The sequence below is a fragment of the Miscanthus floridulus genome, chromosome 19 (assembly GCF_019320115.1).
Source record: "Miscanthus floridulus cultivar M001 chromosome 19, ASM1932011v1, whole genome shotgun sequence".
In the NCBI taxonomy this organism is placed as follows: domain Eukaryota; kingdom Viridiplantae; phylum Streptophyta; class Magnoliopsida; order Poales; family Poaceae; genus Miscanthus; species Miscanthus floridulus.
This window is the reverse complement of record NC_089598.1, coordinates 35,642,807-35,665,682: the sequence shown is the minus strand read 5'-3', so window position 1 is coordinate 35,665,682 and position 22,876 is coordinate 35,642,807. Positions and strand designations below refer to the sequence as shown.

Below are 22,876 nucleotides of genomic sequence, written 5' to 3'. Positions count from 1 at the left end.
CCCTCTTCCAAAGTCTTGTACTGTACAAACTCATCCCAATAGAGCCTCTGCTTTGAGATCGGGTCTGGGACAGTAAAATCTGGTGCTATGTTCTTCTTGACATACATCGTGTATAGGTGTTTCTTCCAAGTCTGAAACTGGGTGGCCATCTTCTTCATTGCCCAATCCCTAACTCGCTCCTTCAATTCATCACCATCTATTATATCATCATAACCATCTGTTTGGAGCGTGAAATGTACCAAGACATCATTCCAAATTAACGCCTTGTCACGATCGGAGACAAAATTGATATGAGGAGCATTAGTCTTCTTCTTCCATTCACGGGTACTAATCGGGAGCCGGTCCCGTACAAGGTAACCACAGTGGTGCACAAATTTCATTTTATTCGGCCCCCCGATTCTCCTGTATCCACATTGAACTCCGAGATGATGAAGCGACCCTCCAATGGCTTTTTGGGACCTCGAACATTTTTACTCTTCGTTGTAGTTGTTGATGTCGATCCAGAGGGCTACAAAACATAAATATTATTTTTAATGTCATGAGCACACATAAGACATATGATAATATATATAGCTAATAATAAAAAATATATACTTGGCCAATATGTTGTTGCTCATTTTGTTCAAGAGCTAAGTACTAACTCCTGTCATCTGCATCCTCTTGCATGTTATTTTTAGCACCATCATCGCCGGCAACTTGAGTGCCAGTGTTGATCAAATTCATCATCAACTCCTCCTCATCCATATTTCTCGGGTCGGCCATCTAGCTTCAAAAAACAAAACCAACATATAGTACGTCAAATCTTTGCTTATTACATGCGTAAAATCTACGAACAATATGCATTATTAAATCTTGCCCCTCGGTCACGGACGCAATTCACCACACTAGGACGAACTACGTCGGTACTAGGGCGAATTAGGGCTATACATAAACGGCCGAGGGCAAATTGCGTCGGTGACTAGGGCGACCCACGTCGGTGACATCAACAGCGCGGTTCGCCCTGGTGTGATTGTTTAGCATTAACGATAACGATAATACGAATGTTGATCAACTAGGCCACGAGAAAGGGCGGTGTGACAAGAGTGGCGGTGCTCCACTCCGCCGTATATATGTCTGTACACATGGGTGAACGAGGGCGGCGGTGCTCCGCCGTATACATAGAAATGCATGGACGAAATGCATATGAATACAAATGACGTATATATATGTGTCGACGCGGTGGCCGGTGTGCTGACGACGATGACGTGAGGCGGGCCGGGGCGGTGTCGGTGCGTGATGTTGTGATCCTATGTACCATGTGAACCATGTAGTCATTCATCATATGAGAAAATTCTATGTTAATAATGTAAGTATAAGTTATTATGAAATGTAAGTATATGTGTCTTATTGCTCATATAACCATTACTATTTCCGAAATGATAAGAATTTATTTTCTTCTTCTACAGGCGATCTCTGATGCTATGATATGAAGTTTGAAGATAGTCTTCCCGAAAAAAAATATGTAATGCTCATATTACTTTAGCAACATTAATATATTATATCTGTATATTCAAAGTTCACAAATGAAGAAACATTGAAGTTTTCCTTCATTTGTCTGTAGCCATGCATGCAAGTCCAACCAAAACTGCTAACATCATCACATGTGATATTTTTGATAAACTAAAAAACGCTTAGTTTACAAACTGGGTATCAAAATTGAGTTCCTATTTGACCAGGATTTACAAATAATATATAGCGTGTTTATTATACAAGCCATGGATTTACATCGATCTAATTAATTTCTAAAGTAATTTCATTGGTGGTCCTTAATTAAACTTGTCATGAGTTCAGGTCCCAGTGATCTTAAAATGTATTTTTGTACCATAAAATGCAGTTTTTGACACTCTAATTAAACTTGCTAATTTATCCATATAATATCCAAATATTCAAAACTTGCGTTAAGATATGTTTTTTATTTAAAATCATTTAGAGTTCCAAATATCCATTTTTAGTTCCTAGATTTTATGATTCAAAATTTGGAATTTTCAATCGACCTCGAGCGTTGACATGGCTTACACCAAAGTTGTAGTTTTCGACGTGATCTATAACTCGGCAGTGGAGGGCTCGGACGAATGTACAAAGAGATCGACGAATATATCACCTCGATCGAGCTCGGCAGTATGGAGGGCCTCGGGCGCGGTGGGGCAACGCGCGGTGGAGGGCCTCGGGCATGGAGGAGGGCGCGGTGGAGGGCCGTGGGCGCGCGCGGAGGAGGGGCACGGGCGCGCGCGGTGGAGGCCGCACGAGGAAGAAGAGGGCGGCGTCGGTGTCACGGAAGGCGAACGGACGCGGCGCGAGGAAGAAGAGGGCGGCGGTGTTCGACGAGGAAGAAGATGAGCGGATCGATCTACGCCAGGCGCTGGAGGTTATATATCAGAGAGAATTACTCCCGGTGCCAGCCACCAACCGAGAGTAAAAACCCTTTACTCCCGGTGCGTGTTACCAATCGGGAGTAAAGGTACCTTTACTCCCGGTTGGTAACACGCACCGGGAGTAAAGGGTTTTTTTGGCGGGCCACGAAACTGCTTCCCACCCGGGAGTAAAGGTGGCCTGCAGTTTCGTTTCTCGCCTGTTTTAAGCAATAGTCTTGTTAAATACAATAGAAATGCAATAGTTTTTGTTAAATACATAGTAAATTAAATAAAAGGCATAAAATTATTTTGTTAAAAATATGAATTTTCTTTTTGTTTATTGCACATAGGAAAAATCTATAACCTAACTTTTTTTTATTTTTTGTTAGAATTATAAAACATAATGTAACTAATATTTATTATTTCGTTAATGCAAAAATGTAGTGTTTAATTAAAATTATTAAAACTATTGGTTTTGGACAGGAAATTTGTTTTCACATCATTTTAACGTTAATATTTTAATTTTTCATCACTCAGTATCCTAATTTACCTTTTTGAGAGAGAAATCTCATCAAATCAAACATTGATTTAATTTGAAATATGACATAATAAACATCTGAATTCACAATTATTACATAATATCTCAAACACACACTATATTAAATCACTATATCATCAAGTGGGCACAGCAGTGAACTTCTTCTTTACGTATGTCCCTTGGTTATGATCGCTTCGTAACCATGGAGTGTCCTCATCATTTACCAAGATGCTAGGGTCTTTGTTCACTTTGAAGAGCGGAATTCGGTCATCCTTTTCATATTCTTCTGACATGTCCGACTTGTCCTCAATTCCCACGATGACTCTTTTCCCTAAAAGAACTATATGGCGTTTTAGCTCTTTGGTTGAGTCATTATCGTTTTTCCCTCTTTTTGGTTTGGTAGACATATCATTGACATAGAACACCTGATTCATATTCTTGGCAAGGACGAATGGTTCGTCTTTGTACCCAATATTACTAAGGTCTACTGTTGTCATTCCATACTCGTTGTCTACTGTTACCCCGCCTCCGGTCACCTTGACCCATTGGCACTTGAACAATGGGATCTTCAAAGTAGGTGCATATTCTAGTTCCCATATTTCATCTATGCGTCCATAATATGTCTGCTTATTCCCATTCGGGTCTATGGCATCTATGCGGACACCACTGTTTTGGTTGGTACTCCTTTTATTTTGGGCTACTGTGTAGAATATGTTCCCATTTATCTCGTACCCTTTGTATGTGACGATATGCCATGATGGTTGCATAGCCAATAAATACAGTTGCTCATGGATGCTCTCATCACCTTGACATTTTTTTCGCAACCAACCACCGAAAGTTTCCATGTGCTTATGCGTAATCCAAGCTTCAGTCTTCCCTGGAAACTCGGATCGTAAGAGATCCTTGTGTGTCTCAATATACGGATCTACCAAAGAGGAGTTCTATAGAACTGTGTAGTGCGCTTTATTAAAATAATCATCATCCGTACCAATATATGTTTTCCTCCCTAGTGTCCCCTTTCCGCTTAGTCTCCCCTCATGTCTCGATTCAGGAACACCAATCGAGTCAAGGTCAGGAATAAAGTCAATACAGAACTAGCAGGTTCACACAAAGATTCTTCGTCAGGTGCATCACGTCGATCGAGCTACGGACCTCCAGGACTTGCCAATAGGGTAGGTCTCAAAATATGGACTTTTTCTTCCACATGGGTGCGTGACCGTTAGCGTCTTTCGGAATAGGTTGGCTTCCATGTCCTTTTCCAAAGACGACTTTCACATCATTGACCATATCGAGTACATCCTCACCGGTTCGGTTGCGAGGCTTGGTCAGGTGGTCTGCCTTCCCTTTAAAATGCTTGCCTTTCTTTCTTACGGGGTGATTTGTAGGAAGAAATCGACGATGGCCAAGGTACACGACCTTTCGACATTTTTTCAAGAATACACCTCTAATATCACCGAAGCAGTGTGTGCATGCATTATATCCCTTGTTTGACTGTCCTAAAAGATTACTTAGAGCAGGCCAATCATTGATTGTTACGAACAACAATGCTCGCAGATCAAAGTGTTCCTGTTTGTACTCATCCCACACACGTACACTTTCTTTATTCCACAAAATGAGAAGTTCGTCAATAAGTGGTCTCAGGTACACATCGATGTCATTGCCAGGTTGCTTCGAGCCTTGGATGAGCACAGGCATCATAATAAACTTCCGCTTCATGCATAACCAAGGAGGAATGTTGTAGATACTTAGAGTAACAGGCCAAGTGCTATGACTATTGTTCTGCTCTCCAAAAGGATTGATACCATCTGTACTTAAAGCAAACCTTAAGTTTCTTGCGTCATTTGCAAACTTCAGAAATTCTCTGTCGATTGCTCTCCACTGGGACCCATCAGCAGGGTGTCTCAACATATTGTCTACCTTACGGTCTTCTTTGTGCCATCGTAACAATTTTACATGTTCTTTGTTTCTGAACAGACGTTTCAAGTGTGGTATTATAGGAGCATACCACATAACCTTGGCAGGGATTTTCTTACGTAGACGTTCGCCCTCAACATCACCAGGGTCATCTCGCCTGATCTTATACCGCGACGCATGGCATACCGGGCATGCATCCAATTTCTCGTACTCTTTGCCACGGTATAGGATGCAGTCATTAGGACATGCATGTATCTTCTCTATTTCTAGCCCTATAGGACAGACAACTTGTTTTGCTTCGTAGGTAGTGGCGGACAATTCATTGTACTTTGGAAGCATTTTTTTTTGGATTTTTAGTAACTCTCCAAATCCCTTGTCAGATACACCATTCTTTGCCTTCCATTGCAGCAATTCTAGTGTGGTTCCCAACTTTTTCTGCCCTGCATCACAAGTTGGGTACAATAATTTCTTGTGATCTTCTAGCATCTGCTCGAACTTGATCTTCTCCTTTTCACTTTCACATTCTCTTTGTGCATCACGAATGGCCTGACAAAGATCATCAGCCGACTCATCTTCTGCGGCTACCTCTTCTTCAGCTTCTCCCATTGTAGTATCATTGAAGCACGCATCATCAGGAATAATATCATTGTCGTCCCATTGTTCTTCTTCACCTTCTTCTATTACAACACCGGTTTCTCCGTGCTTTGTCCAACAAATATAGTTTGGCATGAAACCCGACTTGAACAAGTGTGAATGAAGAGTCCTTGAGCAAGGATATTCCACCGTATTCTTACATATGGCACATGGGCAGCACATGAAACCGTCGCGTTTGTTTGCCTCGGCCGCACGTAACAAAGAATGCACGCCGTCAATGAACTCTTGGGAGCGGCGATCAGCATTATACATCCAATGACGGCTCATCTGCATTACATGATATAAATATCATATTAAAATCTAGATCATAATTAATTATTTATACAACATGCGTGCCACCACAAAAGATACAAATTTATAAAAGCATCGCTACAATGTAGATAATCCCAACTACCACTAAAAGAACTAAAGCTAAAATACATTTCAGAAGCACAAGGATTTCGCGACTGATCTCAACTAAAACAGACAGATCCCCCGATTGTGCAATATCTTTGGGCTTCTTTGGCTGGATCACTGCCTCATTAGCCGCCGTATCTGCCTGTTGTGCAAGATATTTTTGTATGAGTTCAACATACTCTTCCTCCCAGTAGAAGCCTGAACATCGTCCACTGCCATCCCACTGAAATTAAAATAAAAAATTAGAACTTTAATCACAACCATCATAAAAATAGGTATAAACTAACCATAATCATTAAATACGATAAAATAACTCACATTACAATCCGGACACTTGTAGAAGATATGATCCTTGTTGGGACCCTCCTTCTTCACTCGGTACCCCATCATAATCTTCGTCTCATCACGACACTTGCCGCATGGAATGAGAGGAAGGCCCGGCCTAAGTCACTTTGGAAACCCATGAGAGGCCGAGGACGCGGAAGCAGTTGCTATCTACTCTATATACTCATTTTTAATACACTATAAATTTCTCCTTTTATAAACAAATAAAATTAACAAACTATAAAATTATCTAGATCTCTAAACAATGATATTTTTAATGGTCATTGTGTTCTCGTCTTTTATTGCGACAGGTAAGTAATTCATATGATATTTCCGCAAATTAACAGAAGAATGGGAATGTACACACATAACAGACTACTACAACGATATCGGAACGTGTGAATAAATAACCATCCGTACTAGTTGACATTGCTTACGTGATCATCTCGGCGAGCATTTCTCCACCGGACGGCACCGTACTTGGCCACGGAAGAGCTCCAATTCTACGAGGAAGGGAACACGGTCTTCCACGACTGTTGCCGCTCTCCCTCGTAGAATCAAAGCTCCTCCTTGACGTCCGTTACCGCTCGGCAGAGAACATGCTCGCCGAAATGAACACGGTCCGCTAGTTCAACTAGTACGGATTTTCTATAATTTTCTAACTATTTTCTAAGTTTTTCATTTCATAAAAAGTTAAAATAAAAAGTATGGTGATTGACAGACTACTGCGACGATATCGGGACATGTGAATAAATAACCATCTGTACTAGTTGAACTTGCTTACGTGATCATCTCGACGAGCATTTCTCCACCGGACGGCACCGTACTTGGTTAAGGAAGAGCTCCGATTCTACGAGGAAGGGAACACGGTCTCCCACGACCGTTGTCGCTCTCCCTCGTAGAATCAAAGCTCCTCCTTGATGTCCGTTACCGCTCGACAGAGAACATGCTTGCCGAGCTGAACACGGTCCGCAAGTTCAACTAGTACGGATTTTCTATAATTTTCTAACTATTTTCTAAGTTTTTATTTATATATACTACGTTTAGGTACGGTGATTGACAGACTACTGCGACGATATATGGACATGTGAATAAATAACCATCCGTACTAGTTGACCTTGCTTACATGATCAGCTCGGCGAGCATTTCTCCACCGAACGGCACCGTACTTGGTCAAGGAAGAGCTCCGATTCTACGAGGAAGGGAACACGGTCTTCCACGACCGTTGTCGCTCTCCCTCGTAGAATCAAAGCTCCTCCTTGACGTCCATTACCGCTCGGCAGAGAACATCCTCGCCGACCTAAACACGGTCCGCAAGTTCAACTAGTAAGGATTTGCTATAATTTTCTAACTATTTTCTAACTTTATATTTATATATACTTTAACCTTCTTTCATGTAAATATGCAAGCTTGAAGTGATTTTGAGCTCAAATTACTTACAAATGAAAAAAACCACAATAAAGAACCATAAATATATATAGTGAACAAAATGGCATAAGAAAATGGTAAAAATGAGAGTATAAGATTGGTAACCTTTACAACTGAAGAGTCGACGGAGGAATCGAAGAAATTGACGGAGGAATCGAAGAATGGATGGAGGAACAATGGAGGGAGGGAGGAAGCAAGAACACTACTGCAGTGAGCTTCAAAATGTGCTGAGCTCGGTCTCGGGGAGGAAAGAGGAGACGGCCGATTTATAAAGGGAGAACATTTAGTCCCGGTTGATGGATCCAACCAGGACTAAAGGTAACTTTCCAACCCCGAGCGCAGCCACGGCCCGGGAGTATACCTTTACTTCCGGTTGGAGCCACCAACCGGGAGTAAAAGTATACCTTTAGTCCCGGTTGGTGGCTCCAACCGGGACTAAAGGTCCCTGCCACCTCTGTCTGGCGCAGTAGCCGTTGGGCAGGGACCTTTAGTCCCGGTTGGATCCACCAACCGGGACTAAAGGTATCTCTAGTCCCGGGCGCAAAAAATCCCGGAACTAGTCCATTTTGACCGAGGATCAAAGGTCTGTTCTCTACTAGTGATTTACGAATTTTAGGGACCGAAATGATACAACCGAACACGTTCGAGGATAGACTTTGCTCTTTGGTTAACGTCACGACCTTGATGTATGGAGTCTAGTGCGACCTTGACATATGGAGTCTAGTGCGACCTTGACATATGGAGTCTAGTGTACCAGCATGTATTCTCTGCACGGACACAACGTTTCGAGCCATCTGTATGTTGTGCATTTTGCAAAAAAAGCTCCTCATGAGTTACAAGCAGCTAAGGTTGTCGTATTGCGAGGCAACGATGACAATTGACAACTCATACTGACGAGGGGTGGAGGACAGGGTCATCGCCTCCAAACGACGAGGCACGGCACGCGGGGAGTTGCACGCCAAAATCCTTCTACCCACCCACCCCGGGACGAAGCCATAAAAAAAATTTAGAAGAGACTAAATAAAAGAATAGAATATTTTTTATCTTCTCTTAACCTTAGTCTCTCCTACCTAATACATATATGCATAAAATTTTAAGAGAGGGCTTAGAGGTGCTCCACATGCCCAGGATCAATAGGGGGGGCTAGAGCCCCCAGCCCCACCGCTGGCTCCGTCGCTGCGTATATGCCATTTGGGAAATAAGCACCAACATGAGTATATAAAAGATTCAAATAGTTTTAAACTAGGCACCATAAGATAGAGCATGATTTTAGAAAAAAAAATCTAAAGCTAGTTTTATAATTTTTTTTAGGTATACCAAAATTTACATGATTTTTTAAATATTAAATCAAATTTCAGGATTTTAATTTTATTATTTTTCAATATAAAAATATTTGGATTTTTTTTAAAAAAACTACTTTTGTGAATTTTTGGATTTTTTAATAAAATATTTGTAGTCCGATTTATCTTCCTGAACTCTCGACTTAGTCTGATTTATCTCCCCTGACATGGAGCGACATCAGTAAAATTATTGTCAAAACCAATCAAGATAAAAAATAAACGGTTTTAAAAGTTGTGGAAGGTTAGTTGTTTTAGAGTTTAGAGGAAAAAAAAGGACAACCGCAATAGTTAAGGGGCCTTGAACTTTTTTAAAAAATAAACTCTTGGCGATGCAGGGCTGTCGATCGGCCCAGAAGCAGGGTGGCGAGCCCGCGACACGAAGCGTCTGGATAGGAGGTCCAGGCCTCTTTGCTTTAGCTCCACTCAATAGCGAGCGGTTGCGGCCTGGCATCAGATAAGCTTCTCTCTCCCCTCTCCGCTCCCGGGCCACAACAGCTCGCCGCGTGCTCCCGTCGTGACTGAACCGCATCCTCCCCCGCGCCGACCTGCTCCGGCGAGTTAGGCATGGCCGTCCTCCTCCGCGGCACCTCCGCCGCCGCCACGACCGTTGGCCCCTCCTCAGCGCTGCTCGCCACCACCTTCCGCCGCTCCTGCGGCCGCCTTCTGCACTGTGCCGCGCCGCAGCGCCGCTTGTATGTGGCCCGCGCCTCGGCCCAGCCGCTCGAGGTCTGCGCCAAGGAGTCCATCACCGTCCCTGGCCGCCTCGGAGACTGTGAGTTCTCTCTCCCTCTCTCTCTCGCGCGCGCTGGGTAAATGTAGTCTATATAATGCAAGGTGAACTGACAACAATGCTGGTTGCGTTGGTAGCTACAGTGACGAATCTATAATAAATCGTCGCCGGGGTCGGCATAGACTCGTACAACCAAAACCACTAGCGGACATAGGGTCCGGTGACCCTGGGCCACTGTCCGGACTCGTCCATGTATAATTCTACTATGTAAAATTAATTATTTTTTAGTCTATATACTTTCGATATTAAACTTAATTTGTTACTTTAGCTATTATACATTGCCCAGGCTCATAAGAAGCTCTAGGTTCGCTTCTGTCCAAAACATATATAGTAATCTAACACCATGATCTATACATAATAGACATAAATGTTAATAATGATGGCATATTGTAGAAGTCAAAAGTTCATATGGAGGGATAAAATTAGCAATATCATAATAAGATAAAATAAACTCTTTACAATAGTGGTTATGTTTTATAGTTTCAGTCTATTCATATTCGGACTATTACATCAACATTTAGGATTGCATTAAGAAATTCTTGTTCCATGAAGCAATGTGATTGTCACTAGTGGAGGAATTTTCCTTTTCAAGAATCGTTCTAGTGTGTTTTGATTGCCTATCAAATTAGTCAACATAATTAAACAGTAAAGCAGATATTGAGTAATGTGCAAGAACCATGATTAAATTACAGTATTAGAGAAGGAATTTCCTTAACTGACATCTTTCTTAAATCAACCAATTTTTCTACTCCTCAATCCTCATTCGCTTGTATGTAGAGAAAAATTCTTTCTATGGTTTGCTTCTGAATTCTAATTATATTAGCCAGCAGAAAAAAAAATAAGCATCAAAATCTAAGGTTCAACGATTGCTAGTAGTAGTGTAGAGGCATCTGTGCATGCGTCTGTACTAATGGCGATTTGGTATTTTGGAATACCTATATATAGGCTCGAACAGTGGAGCGCCGGGGCAGAGAGGCTTGAAGCCTTGAATGTGACGCCGGTACAAACAGTCACCTGTAGGTTGTGGAGATCCATGACTTTTCGCTTCTGGGCATGCGTAGTTGCACTGCTTGAGCCTACGAGGCTACGACTGCGTCGACGCAGTGGACTTTGCTGCTTCTATGGGCTGGGCTGTAATTACCGGGGTCAGTTTCCAATTACAATGGGGTCCAAGCTGGTGAAAAAATAGCGATTACTAGGCGCTCTCAGGAAGTCATTGGGGTCGGCGGACCCCGCTGGGATACTGTAGATCCACCCCTGGGTAGCTATTTGAATTGGAGGAGGTTTTAATTTGCTGCGTTAAGAGTGCAACTGCAAATGAAAATGATAGCTTTGTTTGACGTTTAGAGTGATGGTATATTGGTATTTGATTTTCGTGTTGGTATCGTGACCCGTATGTGCTTTATGAAGACACGTGAAGATAGAACATAATAACCTGAGATTGCATGAAATGAGTGGTGGTAGGTTTTAGCTAAACAGCAGCATTTGACGTGTGCGACGTGGATGTAGTTATTTCAGCACATAGTTTGGTCCTGCAGTCTGCACCAAGCCAATTTTTTTGGTAAATAGCATTTGATTTAGTGCACTTGTTTTAGCCATCATCTTCATGACAATATAAACAGTGTATGTTCTCTAAATCATTTAACCAACAGCAATGCATGGAAAATCGAAAGGTGCACTTCTATGATGAGTTTATATTTGGAGAAATTTTTTCCAGTGCTTGGTGAAGGTTGGGTGATTTGTATTTTCAGTGTTTTGGTGAAGTTTGATATTAATGTAGTATAGTATATTAAGAGATGAACATGTTGAAGTTATCTTTGGAGTGAAATTTCTTGCTTAATTAAAATGCTGTCTCCTGCTCTACACCACCTTTAAGCTTTACTAGGGACTATAGAATGTCTTAATGCCTTAATGACAAAAAAGGTTCTGGACTCTGGATATGATGCATTCCGGGGTTTCTGTATGCTTAAGCTGTATTGGTAGTCCTTGTTGTCAATTTGTGCCATGTGGAAGGAATGATAGAATGTGAGAATAAAAGAGTTCATTTTGTATAGAAAAACAAAATATTTGTACTGGGAGTATTAACTTTCACAGAATAACTGTTTCTGTGATAGAAATAGAATAACAACATTCAGAAACAAACTAGAGTAGGTTTATCTTTTTCTAATCTATATTTTCTTATTAATAGCAAAACTTGCTCTGCAGTCTGGTACATGCTTAGCTCAAGTAGGGAAACTACTGCCAGTATAATTCACAGTATAACATTAGGCATCAGCAGTTTATCTTATTAATAGTAGTTTATTAATACGAGTAGATATTAACGGTTACCTGAACACTGTCTCACTTAGACGGCCTGGGTTCGAGACACACATCTCCTTTAAAACAGAGACGAAGAGGGGTGGGGTGGGGAGTTTTCAAAGTAGACATTTGAAAGATTAATATTGGCATCTGTTTTGGTACTGTGGGGCTACATTGATATTACTAGAATGGAAGTGTGTGTGAATCCTGTTTCCTTTATATTAGAATGTAACACCGCAGTTTAAGGTTTTTAACTGCATTGCAACAAGTTTTTTTGCTCTGATTATTGAAATACTTGACAGTCTAAGTTAAATTTCACATGTTGGCCACAGGTCCTTTCACACAGAGAGTTTTGTTGACTATAGAGGAGAAGCATCTGCCTTATGAACTGAAGCTAGTTGATCTAGCTAATAAGCCAGATTGGTACCTATCTGCAAGACAAGGCTAACCTTTCTGAATTCAGATTAGTACTAGCTGTTTCTCTGCTTGATAGTTCCATGGCCATATGAGCCCATGAACCATCATGCTTTTGTCTTGCTTCGTTAGGTTATTGGAAATCAACCCAGAAGGTAAAGTGCCTATCGTGAAGCTTGAGGAAAAATGGATTGGTGATTCTGATGTTATAACACAAACATTAGAGGAGAAGTACCCTGAACCACCCTTGGCAACTCCACCAGAAAAGGCTTCAGTGTATGTGATATTTCCAGTGCCCCTAATTAATAACTCCTGTTTTGCTCTTTTGTAAGGGTGTTCAGCACTCTTGTTGCAAATGTTGAGTCATCCACACATATTTTGTGCTAATTTCTCTCTCATTATCTGTTTAATTTTCGTGCTGAGCATTTATGCATGACGAACTGGTCTAAGCATTTAAACTTTGGGTGTGTTTGTATTATTTATGGACTGATGCCTCTTTTATGAAGAGGACTGAAGCTGGAACTTCTCCATCATCTCAAAAAAGCATACAAACTATTATATTTTCTTTTCCATATCCCCTTAACAGAATATGTGATTCATTCACTGTGGTTGTTCAAAATATGTCTTATCATTAACAGAGTTGGTATGTACGACATTAAATTAGTGACTTTATTGGTACATCCTACATGGAAATGTTGTTTGATACTTTAGCCTGTTATTTTCTTTTTATTTTGTTAATACTCACAGTTCTATTATTATGAGTGTCATAATTATTGTGCATAAATTTCGTTACAGTGGGTCAAAAATATTTTCCACTTTCATTGGTTTCCTCAAAAGCAAAGATCCAAGCGATGGAACAGAAGAGGCACTACTTAATGAGCTTACTTCATTTGATAGTTATCTAAAAGACAATGTAAGTGGGCTGGTAGCAATTGTAATGCTACATGAATGGTTCATAATAGTACAATTGTTTTGCACGAGCTGCAATATTTCTATAATTTCTGCAGCCCCCTTCTACTTGTCATATCTACATACTTGTTTAGATTCCTGTGCATTGTTGCATGTATTATACCATGTTTGGTGTCATACATAAAAAAAAAATCTGCAAATTCCTCTAGAATCCATCAGCTGTGCACATTGGACAGATGTATCCAAAATTTCCATATCGTTAAATGATTCAAATCCGTTGATACTCCCTCCATCCACAAAAGAATACAACTATGGGATCCGTGCTGGTCAAACTAGCTCAAGTTTAACCAAGTTTATAGTAAATAGTATTAGCCTTTATGTCTCCAGATAAATTTATAAAAAAAGGGCGTACCCAGTGCAGAGAGCTCCCGCTCTGTGCGGGGTCTGGGGAAGGGTGTCAGTGGCAAGCCTTACCCTCGCCTGTGCAATGCGAGGAGACCGCGACTTGAACCCGGGACCTTCCGGTCACAGGCGGTAAGACTCTACCGCTTGCACCAGGCCCGCCCTTATATATTCTATAACTATCTAATGATACTTATTTTATATAATGAATGTTAGTACTTTTTTATATAACTTTAGTCAAAGTTTAAACTGTTTTACTCCTCGAGAAGCGAGAATTGCATTCTTTTGTGGACGGAGGGAGTATCTATATATAAATTGAACTAGATGCTATTGCTTGTTTCCTGTCTCATTTTTCTTATGAGCCGGACTCATGTTTATGACCTATAACACTAGCCTTGCTTCATGTTCTGCTAAGTCAAATGCTACAATAATATGAAGCTACATTTTTGACCTATGATGCTAATCGTTGCAAAATATTAATAGATTTTTGTGCTTCTACTTGTGGAATCGTCACAACCGGTGTGTGTTTGATGGTTTGTCTCCAAACCTAGCTAGAGCTTTATTGCTCACTGGTGAGGAGTTGCAGTATTGGGGTTTGACTGGGCTAAAGGCATTACTTACCTCTTAGCCTTGTGCCGAGCATGAGTTGAGTTTAGGTGGAGGTTGTTTTATAATTTGTAAAAGATGCTAATGTTTGCTTAGTCCACTGGACAGTGTGGGTGTGTAAGTGTTTGTAAGGGCTCTTCCCCCTTTTTTTGTTCTTGATAATTTTTTTGTAGAATCCGCAGGAGAGCTGCATATCATTGCATTAAGGACATAAATAAATAAATTACAACACACCCACCACTCTCACACACTCTTATATACTCATACAGGAAACAAACTTGCCTTTTACATCAACCCACAACTTGACCCAACAAAACGACCATCTTATTATCTATTAGCGACCTCTAGGTGAGCGAGGCTTCTAGCGCCTGCAAGGCCCCATAGGTGTGCCTCTTCAACGATTTCTTCTTAATATAATGATATGCAGTTCTCCTGCACATTCGAGAAAAAAGTTCTTTTACAGTGATTTTTACGTGATGTATTCGAGTCGCGGTCTCCTCGCATTGCACAGGCGAGGGTAAGGCTTGCCACTGACACTCTTCCCCAGACCCCGCACAGAGTGGGAGCTCTCTGCACTGGGTACGCCCTTATGTGTGAAAATGGAGAAATTAAGCTACATGATGGTTTAGAATTATTGGTCATCTAAATGTAGTTTTACCCTACAATGATTCCAAAAGTTGCCCTTTGCTCATATCAAACTACTTAGTTTTAATAAACCAACTGCCCATTTGGAAAATTTAAACTTTCAAGATCCTTGGTTTGTTTAATATAACATCAGCACTTCTCAAATACAGAATATGGTCATTTATCATTTGCCTTCCATCAGCAATCAGAAATGGAAGAAACCTTGAGTTCTGTTCAAACTTATACAAACTTTGTTCAAGTTTTATATCAGCTAAGATGAATTAGTTATATGATATCTTAAATTACATTCAGTCCATATGAAAGATGATGTAACTTCACATGAACTTTTTTCGTTATATGATATCTTAAATTATATTTGGAAACTTAGTATTCGTTTCTGTGTGGCTTATCTGAAATTTGCTGTGTAATTCTGGGACACTGTGGTGCAGGGTCCATTTATTAATGGCGGAACAATTTCTGCTGCTGATCTCTCTCTGGGCCCTAAACTATATCACATGGAGATAGCTCTGGGCCACTATAAGAATTGGTCTGTTCCAGATTCACTTTCTCATGTAAAAACATACATGAAGGTACGTATCCATGTACTGCACAATGATTTTTGTGCTTATCTTTTTGGTAATTAGTATTCAATTTGTCTTTAGGTCTGACATGTAACTGAACCAGAGTACGATGTCATTTCTTTCGCCTAGCAGGCATCCACATCTGGCAAAAAAAAAAATGAACATGGAACTATGGTAGCTATAAATAGTGCCATGAATTTCTTTCTCACTTTCTTTCCACCTGAACAGCAGATACCAATGCTTGACCAGTTGCACAGCATATGCATGCTGTGTACTGCTCATGTTTTACGAACTGCACATTTAAGCAAAATTATTATTAAAGAACAAAGTGGAGCCACAAAAGACATAGTGCTTTGGGGGAGATTAGGGAATATATCAGAAAGGATCACTCATGAACCCAAATCCATGTTGACTCAATAGTCAATACTTGATTATCCCAATTCTTTACTAGCACTGAACTGGCTATTCTTACATTGTATGTGTAATGCAAAACACGCCATTGAGAAATCACCATGCATTCTTTCCAAAATATTAGATAGGCATGAGAGGATTGTACCTTTTGATGCTATCTTTTGTTTCTTTGACATCTTCCTAAGGAGATGGTCTTGGATATCCTAGCCTTACTTGATCATGTTCTTTCACAGTCAATTTTCTCAACGGATTCTTTTGTCAAAACTCAAGCTCTGCCCGAGGATGTAATTGCTGGATGGCGCCCAAAAGTCATGGGTTAAATTCATTTCTAAAGTAAGACGTTAAGGTAAACTGCATATATCCCCTTAATAGAAGGAAGAAATATTGCATGCTTAGATTTCCTTGGTTTACTATTTTGTGTCTATGGGAATAATGATGACAGGATGCACACAGCACACCTCATAATTATCTAGAGAACTGGAAACATGGGGGCTTTCTTAAGCTTGTTGTTGGCTAATAAGATGCAAAAATATATGTATGTATGTATTTCCAATGTATGCATAACTGTTTTTGTATAAAAGAATAACACATTTATAAAGAATAAATAATGTAGTGAGTGTCTAGCGAGCCATTGTGAGGAATTCTGCTATTTGCTTATAATACATGGGAAGATCAATATCCATTGCTGATAGTTAAGAGGACACCAATAGTAGTTCACTTAAATTATGGGCTAATGATTGTGTAGTGGCTTCTTTGGCCTTCAATTTCTGAATTATGTGAGGCTAGAAGCTACTTGCATTTTGCAACTGTTGCAGTGATGCCTCCTACCATTACCAAGGCCCAGCAACGAACATCTCCTCACACTTTATACCCTTCTCTCTTTGTGGACTAGTTTATGCGCTCTGCTTTATGTAAAAGCAAGTAGAACCGTAGAAGATAATAAGATTAAGGTGTAAGCTTTTATAGCACTGGATGTAATATTATCACAGCCAGACCTTCATATTTAGTTGTTAAAGTAAGGTTCGGTTGTGCGCAATCACGTTTCCATATAGCAAGGGCTGATGTAGTATAGGTGCATGGGGGTACAGGTACAAGCAGAACACAACAGGCTCCACTTGATCAATTTATTAAGGATAACAAAGAAGCAAGAAACTAATATGCTTATGGAGACATTGGCGATGACTACCTTTGTATACTTGCGGATTAATGTTTGTGAATTGTATCCTTATATACGCACACCTAACTATTTAATGTCATTCAGTCGTCACATTACATTGTTAGCGAATTGCATCGTTTAGGTCCATGCACCCATGATTGAAATCCTGTATCTGCCACTGGGCCACTCGCATATGGCCACAATCATAGGTGTTCTCATTTTCCTATATCAGGCTATCAGCTACCACAGTTCTTATTCTGTATCCTTCTCAATGGATCCCACTAGTTGGCACTCCATCTGAGCTGGTAGTGAATGTCTGTTGGAAAGTGAGAATCTACCATTCTGCTTATGGACCCCACCAGTTAACATATCTTTGCAATGGAGATATGTTCTGTCAATCTTTGCTTATATCAGTTTCACAAGATGTGCAACGATTTGGCTTATCATGTGATGTTATGTTTTCTTTCCTTATTATTAGGAGAGGGAGAGAGGTGATGATTGACGAATGGAGGATCTAGATGCAAAGGTGTGTCGCATGTCTGTAATATGTACATGAAAGGTGGTGGATTTTGATTGGAGTTTTCTAGGGCATAGCATATCAGGTATTCCTATCCAATCTCCTTTGCTTTGTGTGTCAAATGGAAAACATCAATAAAATTGTAAAAAGCAGTTTTTTTATGTAAATGAGCATTCTCGTTGAACTTGAACCTCATTTGTTGTTAAGGGGGAGGGGGTCTATTGATTATAAGACGTTTTGGCTTTTCTAGATACGTAGATTTTGCTTGCACTTAGATATACACTATATCTAGATACGTAGTAAAAGTAATGTATCTAGAGAAGCCAAAACGTCTTATAATTTGGAACGGAGGAGTACCTGTTTTCTGCATCATAGAAGCGCTTATTTTACAAATAACATACCAATACCGTTGATCTATGGTTCTGAGCGACCTTTTGGTGAAATGGCGAAAGATATCCATTTCATTGTATAGTTATTTTTGTTCCTTGTGATTTAAGGATGCATTTGCAGAGACACTGAATGTTAGAGCCAATGTTATAATCATTTGGCCCACCCACGAAATTTAGATACCTTTCTGCTGATTTGAAGCTACTAACTAACCTCCAAATATATTTACCCAAGCCTTTGCATTTGATGAAGTGTCACCGTGCATGAAGCTGACCTGCCTCATCATAAGTCAGCTGCTTCTCTCGGTCATGTTCCTGTAACACATTCACATTTGCAATGATTGATAAGATTTTTTGCATTCGCTTAAATGATTGAGGTGTGGAATTCCAATTATCTCGTTTTATGCCGGCCAGTGGTAGGTGATGTGCGTTTTGTCGCAAGATTCTGAAAGCACACAATAGTTGCAGAGGTTTGCTACTAGTATGTGGATTGTCATATATCTCAGTGATCTGACTAATACTTTTCTTATAGCTGAGATTTACACACACTGAGTTGACGTCAAAGGAACTCACTGCGTTCCATGTAAGCAGTTCCGTCTTCTTTCAACTCTGGCCTTCCAATCGCTCGACCAAAAGAGTACCCGCATCTAAGATAAGATGAGGATAATATCTCGGAAGGATGTTGCTGTGTTCTTTTTCTTTGTTAGATAGACATGCATCAGTCGTCACTGGTCAGTTGTCACAATTATGTTTTGCAATGATACTAGCGAAACTGGGAAAGTGGCCGGTCTGGGAGGATAGTGCGTCTCCACTAGCCGCTTCGCATTTCTGAGTGGTACGATGCACTGCATACCCTATTCAGTTGCATTGCACAATTTATTTTAAAAAAAGTTTCTTTAGTTGCACGATTGGGTCCGTTAGCTTCTGCTTACCGTTTGCAGCGGCTGCAGCTGCAGCTGCAATTGTTGCCGCTACAGTAACACGCAGCTTTAAATTTGCAGCTGCTGCAGCGAGCTGTACCTTCGCGCCCTTTCGTGAATACACAACGCAAACTCGCTTTTGTTCTGCTGATTCAGCTCATATGATTGGCAGCATATATGCATCCAGGCAATGTATCGAAGGAGTAAAAATCAGTCGACATGCTCCCGTCGTATACAAAACTGACAACCACCAGAGCACCGGATTTCGAGTCACCAAACTATTCGGTCACGCTCACTTGTGTTGAGAGTTACATACAATCGCTGCACATACATCAACGATTGAACGCACTGTGTCCCTTAGGGAATGGGGAAAAAAACAGTGTTCCTGGAACAGTGGTTTCTGGGATCGCCGGGCATCTCGGCTTTCTTGTGGCAGCGGTAGTTATCGAGTGCAGGTGGAGAAATTGCGTCCCCATACGTCACAGGTCATGCGACTGGGCACGCTTAGTGTGCTCCCGATATCAGTATCCGCCGCAGATATCACGTCGAATTTTGTGGGTTGTCACGTCATATTTTTGCGGGTTCTCATGAAATTCCCAGTGCCGGAAAGACAGTAATGTGATATCGTGACTATCCGGCGTGCAAGTACGTACGCATCTCAGCTGATCTTTCATCTGGAAGAAGACTGACTGAGCCGGGCATCTGTGTCGCCGTCCGTCCCCTGTTGCGCCCTGTTCTCCTAGGTTTGTTTGGCTGATAAGCCATGGCTGAAAGTACTATTGGTTAATTTGGTGTGAGAGAAAAATACTATTCGTTAGTACGGCTTATAAGCCAAATAAGCCCAAGCGAACAGGGTGCTTGCTCTTTGGAGGCGAGGTGCAGTAGCAGTGTAGCACCTTGCGTGACGGTACGTACGCCTGAGCAGGGAGCTCGGGACTCGGTTTCATGGTGCCCGAGCTGCATGGATGCTTGCCTGGTAGACGGCGACGCGCGCGCCACGGACGTCGGATGCATGCGTCCATTTCCAGAAAAGCTCTGCTGGTCCCTGCCGAAACGCTTTCCCGCTGCTGTCACGCTTGTTGAACGTTGCTGGCGACCAGGACATCGGTTCATACTTCATCGGCATGGGCATACCGCATACGCACATCACGTGGCTCAATGTATGCATGCATCGATCGCTGTAGCGAAATTCTCCATTGTCAGTGTCAGTGGGATGGCGTTCTCGGGCACTGTACGCAGGTCGCACAACTCCTCGCTGGCGATGAGACCGTGGCACCGTGCAGTCCCCCGTACCGAAATTTCACTGTTTGCTTGGACACAGACGAGCAGTATGGCACAGATCGCGGCGACCTCGCGCACGAGCATATCCCGCCGCTCGCCATGCCGCATTAACACGGGGAGGCGGCCGGGAGCAAAGAAGTTCATCGAAATGCGGCGGCCGCCAAAGTATCTTGATAAGGTAGGTTCGTTCGCATGCGCTGCCCCACGACACGAGTGAGAGAGCACGACGTGATGGCGTCTCCGTGCAGAGGCCCGAATCCGAGTGGGCATCAACACGCTGATTGAAGAGGTACAGCACGCCGCTTCCGTGCCTGACTGCGACTGCGAGTCTGCGACGTCTAGTTGTCACGGTGTCGATCACACTGTCACTTGATCAGTTGGTCGTACACTGTGAAAGTAGTACCTTGTCCCGTCCGATCGATCACCGTGCGTTGCGTACGCTCCCTGGCATGGCAACTTGACCTACATACAACCTCGCGGCCGAGCCAGTACATCTATGTATCCGAGCCAATAGGTTGACAGAGTGAAACGGAAAGTGTAGACAGCCGGAACACCAGCCAGTACCACTGCGCGCTCTTATGTAAATGAGCATTCTCGTTGAACTTGAACCTCATTTGTTGTTAAGGGGGAGGGGGTCTATTGATTATAAGACGTTTTGGCTTTTCTAGATACGTAGATTTTGCTTGCACTTAGATATACACTATATCTAGATACGTAGTAAAAGTAATGTATCTAGAGAAGCCAAAACGTCTTATAATTTGGAACGGAGGAGTACCTGTTTTCTGCATCATAGAAGCGCTTATTTTACAAATAACATACCAATACCGTTGATCTATGGTTCTGAGCGACCTTTTGGTGAAATGGCGAAAGATATCCATTTCATTGTATAGTTATTTTTGTTCCTTGTGATTTAAGGATGCATTTGCAGAGACACTGAATGTTAGAGCCAATGTTATAATCATTTGGCCCACCCACGAAATTTAGATACCTTTCTGCTGATTTGAAGCTACTAACTAACCTCCAAATATATTTACCCAAGCCTTTGCATTTGATGAAGTGTCACCGTGCATGAAGCTGACCTGCCTCATCATAAGTCAGCTGCTTCTCTCGGTCATGTTCCTGTAACACATTCACATTTGCAATGATTGATAAGATTTTTTGCATTCGCTTAAATGATTGAGGTGTGGAATTCCAATTATCTCGTTTTATGCCGGCCAGTGGTAGGTGATGTGCGTTTTGTCGCAAGATTCTGAAAGCACACAATAGTTGCAGAGGTTTGCTACTAGTATGTGGATTGTCATATATCTCAGTGATCTGACTAATACTTTTCTTATAGCTGAGATTTACACACACTGAGTTGACGTCAAAGGAACTCACTGCGTTCCATGTAAGCAGTTCCGTCTTCTTTCAACTCTGGCCTTCCAATCGCTCGACCAAAAGAGTACCCGCATCTAAGATAAGATGAGGATAATATCTCGGAAGGATGTTGCTGTGTTCTTTTTCTTTGTTAGATAGACATGCATCAGTCGTCACTGGTCAGTTGTCACAATTATGTTTTGCAATGATACTAGCGAAACTGGGAAAGTGGCCGGTCTGGGAGGGATAGTTGCGTCTCCACTAGCCGCTCGCATTTCTGAGTGGTACGATGCACTGCATACCCTATTCAGTTGCATTGCACAATTTAATTTTAAAAAAAGTTTGCTTTGTTGCACGATTGGGTCCGTTAGCTTCTGCTTACCGTTGCAGCGGCTGCAGCTGCAGCTGCAATTGTTGCCGCTACAGTAACACGCAGCTTTAAATTTGCAGCTGCTGCAGCGAGCTGTACCTTCGCGCCCTTTCGTGAATACACAACGCAAACTCGCTTTTGTTCTGCTGATTCAGCTCATATGATTGGCAGCATATATGCATCCAGGCAATGTATCGAAGGAGTAAAAATCAGTCGACATGCTCCCGTCGTATACAAAACTGACAACCACCAGAGCACCGGATTTCGAGTCACCAACTATTCGGTCACGCTCACTTGTGTTGAGAGTTACATACAATCGCTGCACATACATCAACGATTGAACGCACTGTGTCCCTTAGGGAATGGGGAAAAAAACAGTGTTCCTGGAACAGTGGTTTCTGGGATCGCCGGGCATCTCGGCTTTCTTGTGGCAGCGGTAGTTATCGAGTGCAGGTGGAGAAATTGCGTCCCCATACGTCACAGGTCATGCGACTGGGCACGCTTAGTGTGCTCCCGATATCAGTATCCGCCGCAGATATCACGTCGAATTTTGTGGGTTGTCACGTCATATTTTTGCGGGTTCTCATGAAATTCCCAGTGCCGGAAAGACAGTAATGTGATATCGTGACTATCCGGCGTGCAAGTACGTACGCATCTCAGCTGATCTTTCATCTGGAAGAAGACTGACTGAGCCGGGCATCTGTGTCGCCGTCCGTCCCCTGTTGCGCCCTGTTCTCCTAGGTTTGTTTGGCTGATAAGCCATGGCTGAAAGTACTATTGGTTAATTTGGTGTGAGAGAAAAATACTATTCGTTAGTACGGCTTATAAGCCAAATAAGCCCAAGCGAACAGGGTGCTTGCTCTTTGGAGGC

General features: G+C 41.8%; 1 protein-coding gene across 5 annotated transcripts; it reads left to right on the top strand.

The window, feature by feature from the left end:
• Positions 1–9,410: 9,410 nt before the first annotated feature.
• LOC136527542 (probable glutathione S-transferase DHAR2, chloroplastic) lies at positions 9,411–18,876 on the top strand. Of its 5 annotated transcripts, none has more exons than XR_010776838.1 (8): positions 9,411–9,756; positions 12,405–12,495; positions 12,619–12,762; positions 13,282–13,399; positions 15,477–15,617; positions 16,253–16,352; positions 17,654–17,777; positions 18,611–18,876. XR_010776838.1 is itself a non-coding variant. In XM_066520309.1 (7 exons), exons 1-6 carry the CDS (start codon positions 9,549–9,551, stop codon positions 16,337–16,339), a joined length of 789 nt encoding a protein of 262 aa, XP_066376406.1. In that variant the 5' UTR covers positions 9,411–9,548; the 3' UTR covers positions 16,340–16,352; positions 17,654–17,882. The 5 variants fall into 5 exon arrangements, 2 of the variants coding, with proteins under 2 accessions (XP_066376406.1, XP_066376405.1); XR_010776837.1 differs by having other exon boundaries at positions 16,253–16,365; positions 18,616–18,876; XR_010776836.1 differs by having other exon boundaries at positions 16,253–16,365.
• The last annotated feature ends 4,000 nt before the right edge of the window (positions 18,877–22,876 follow it).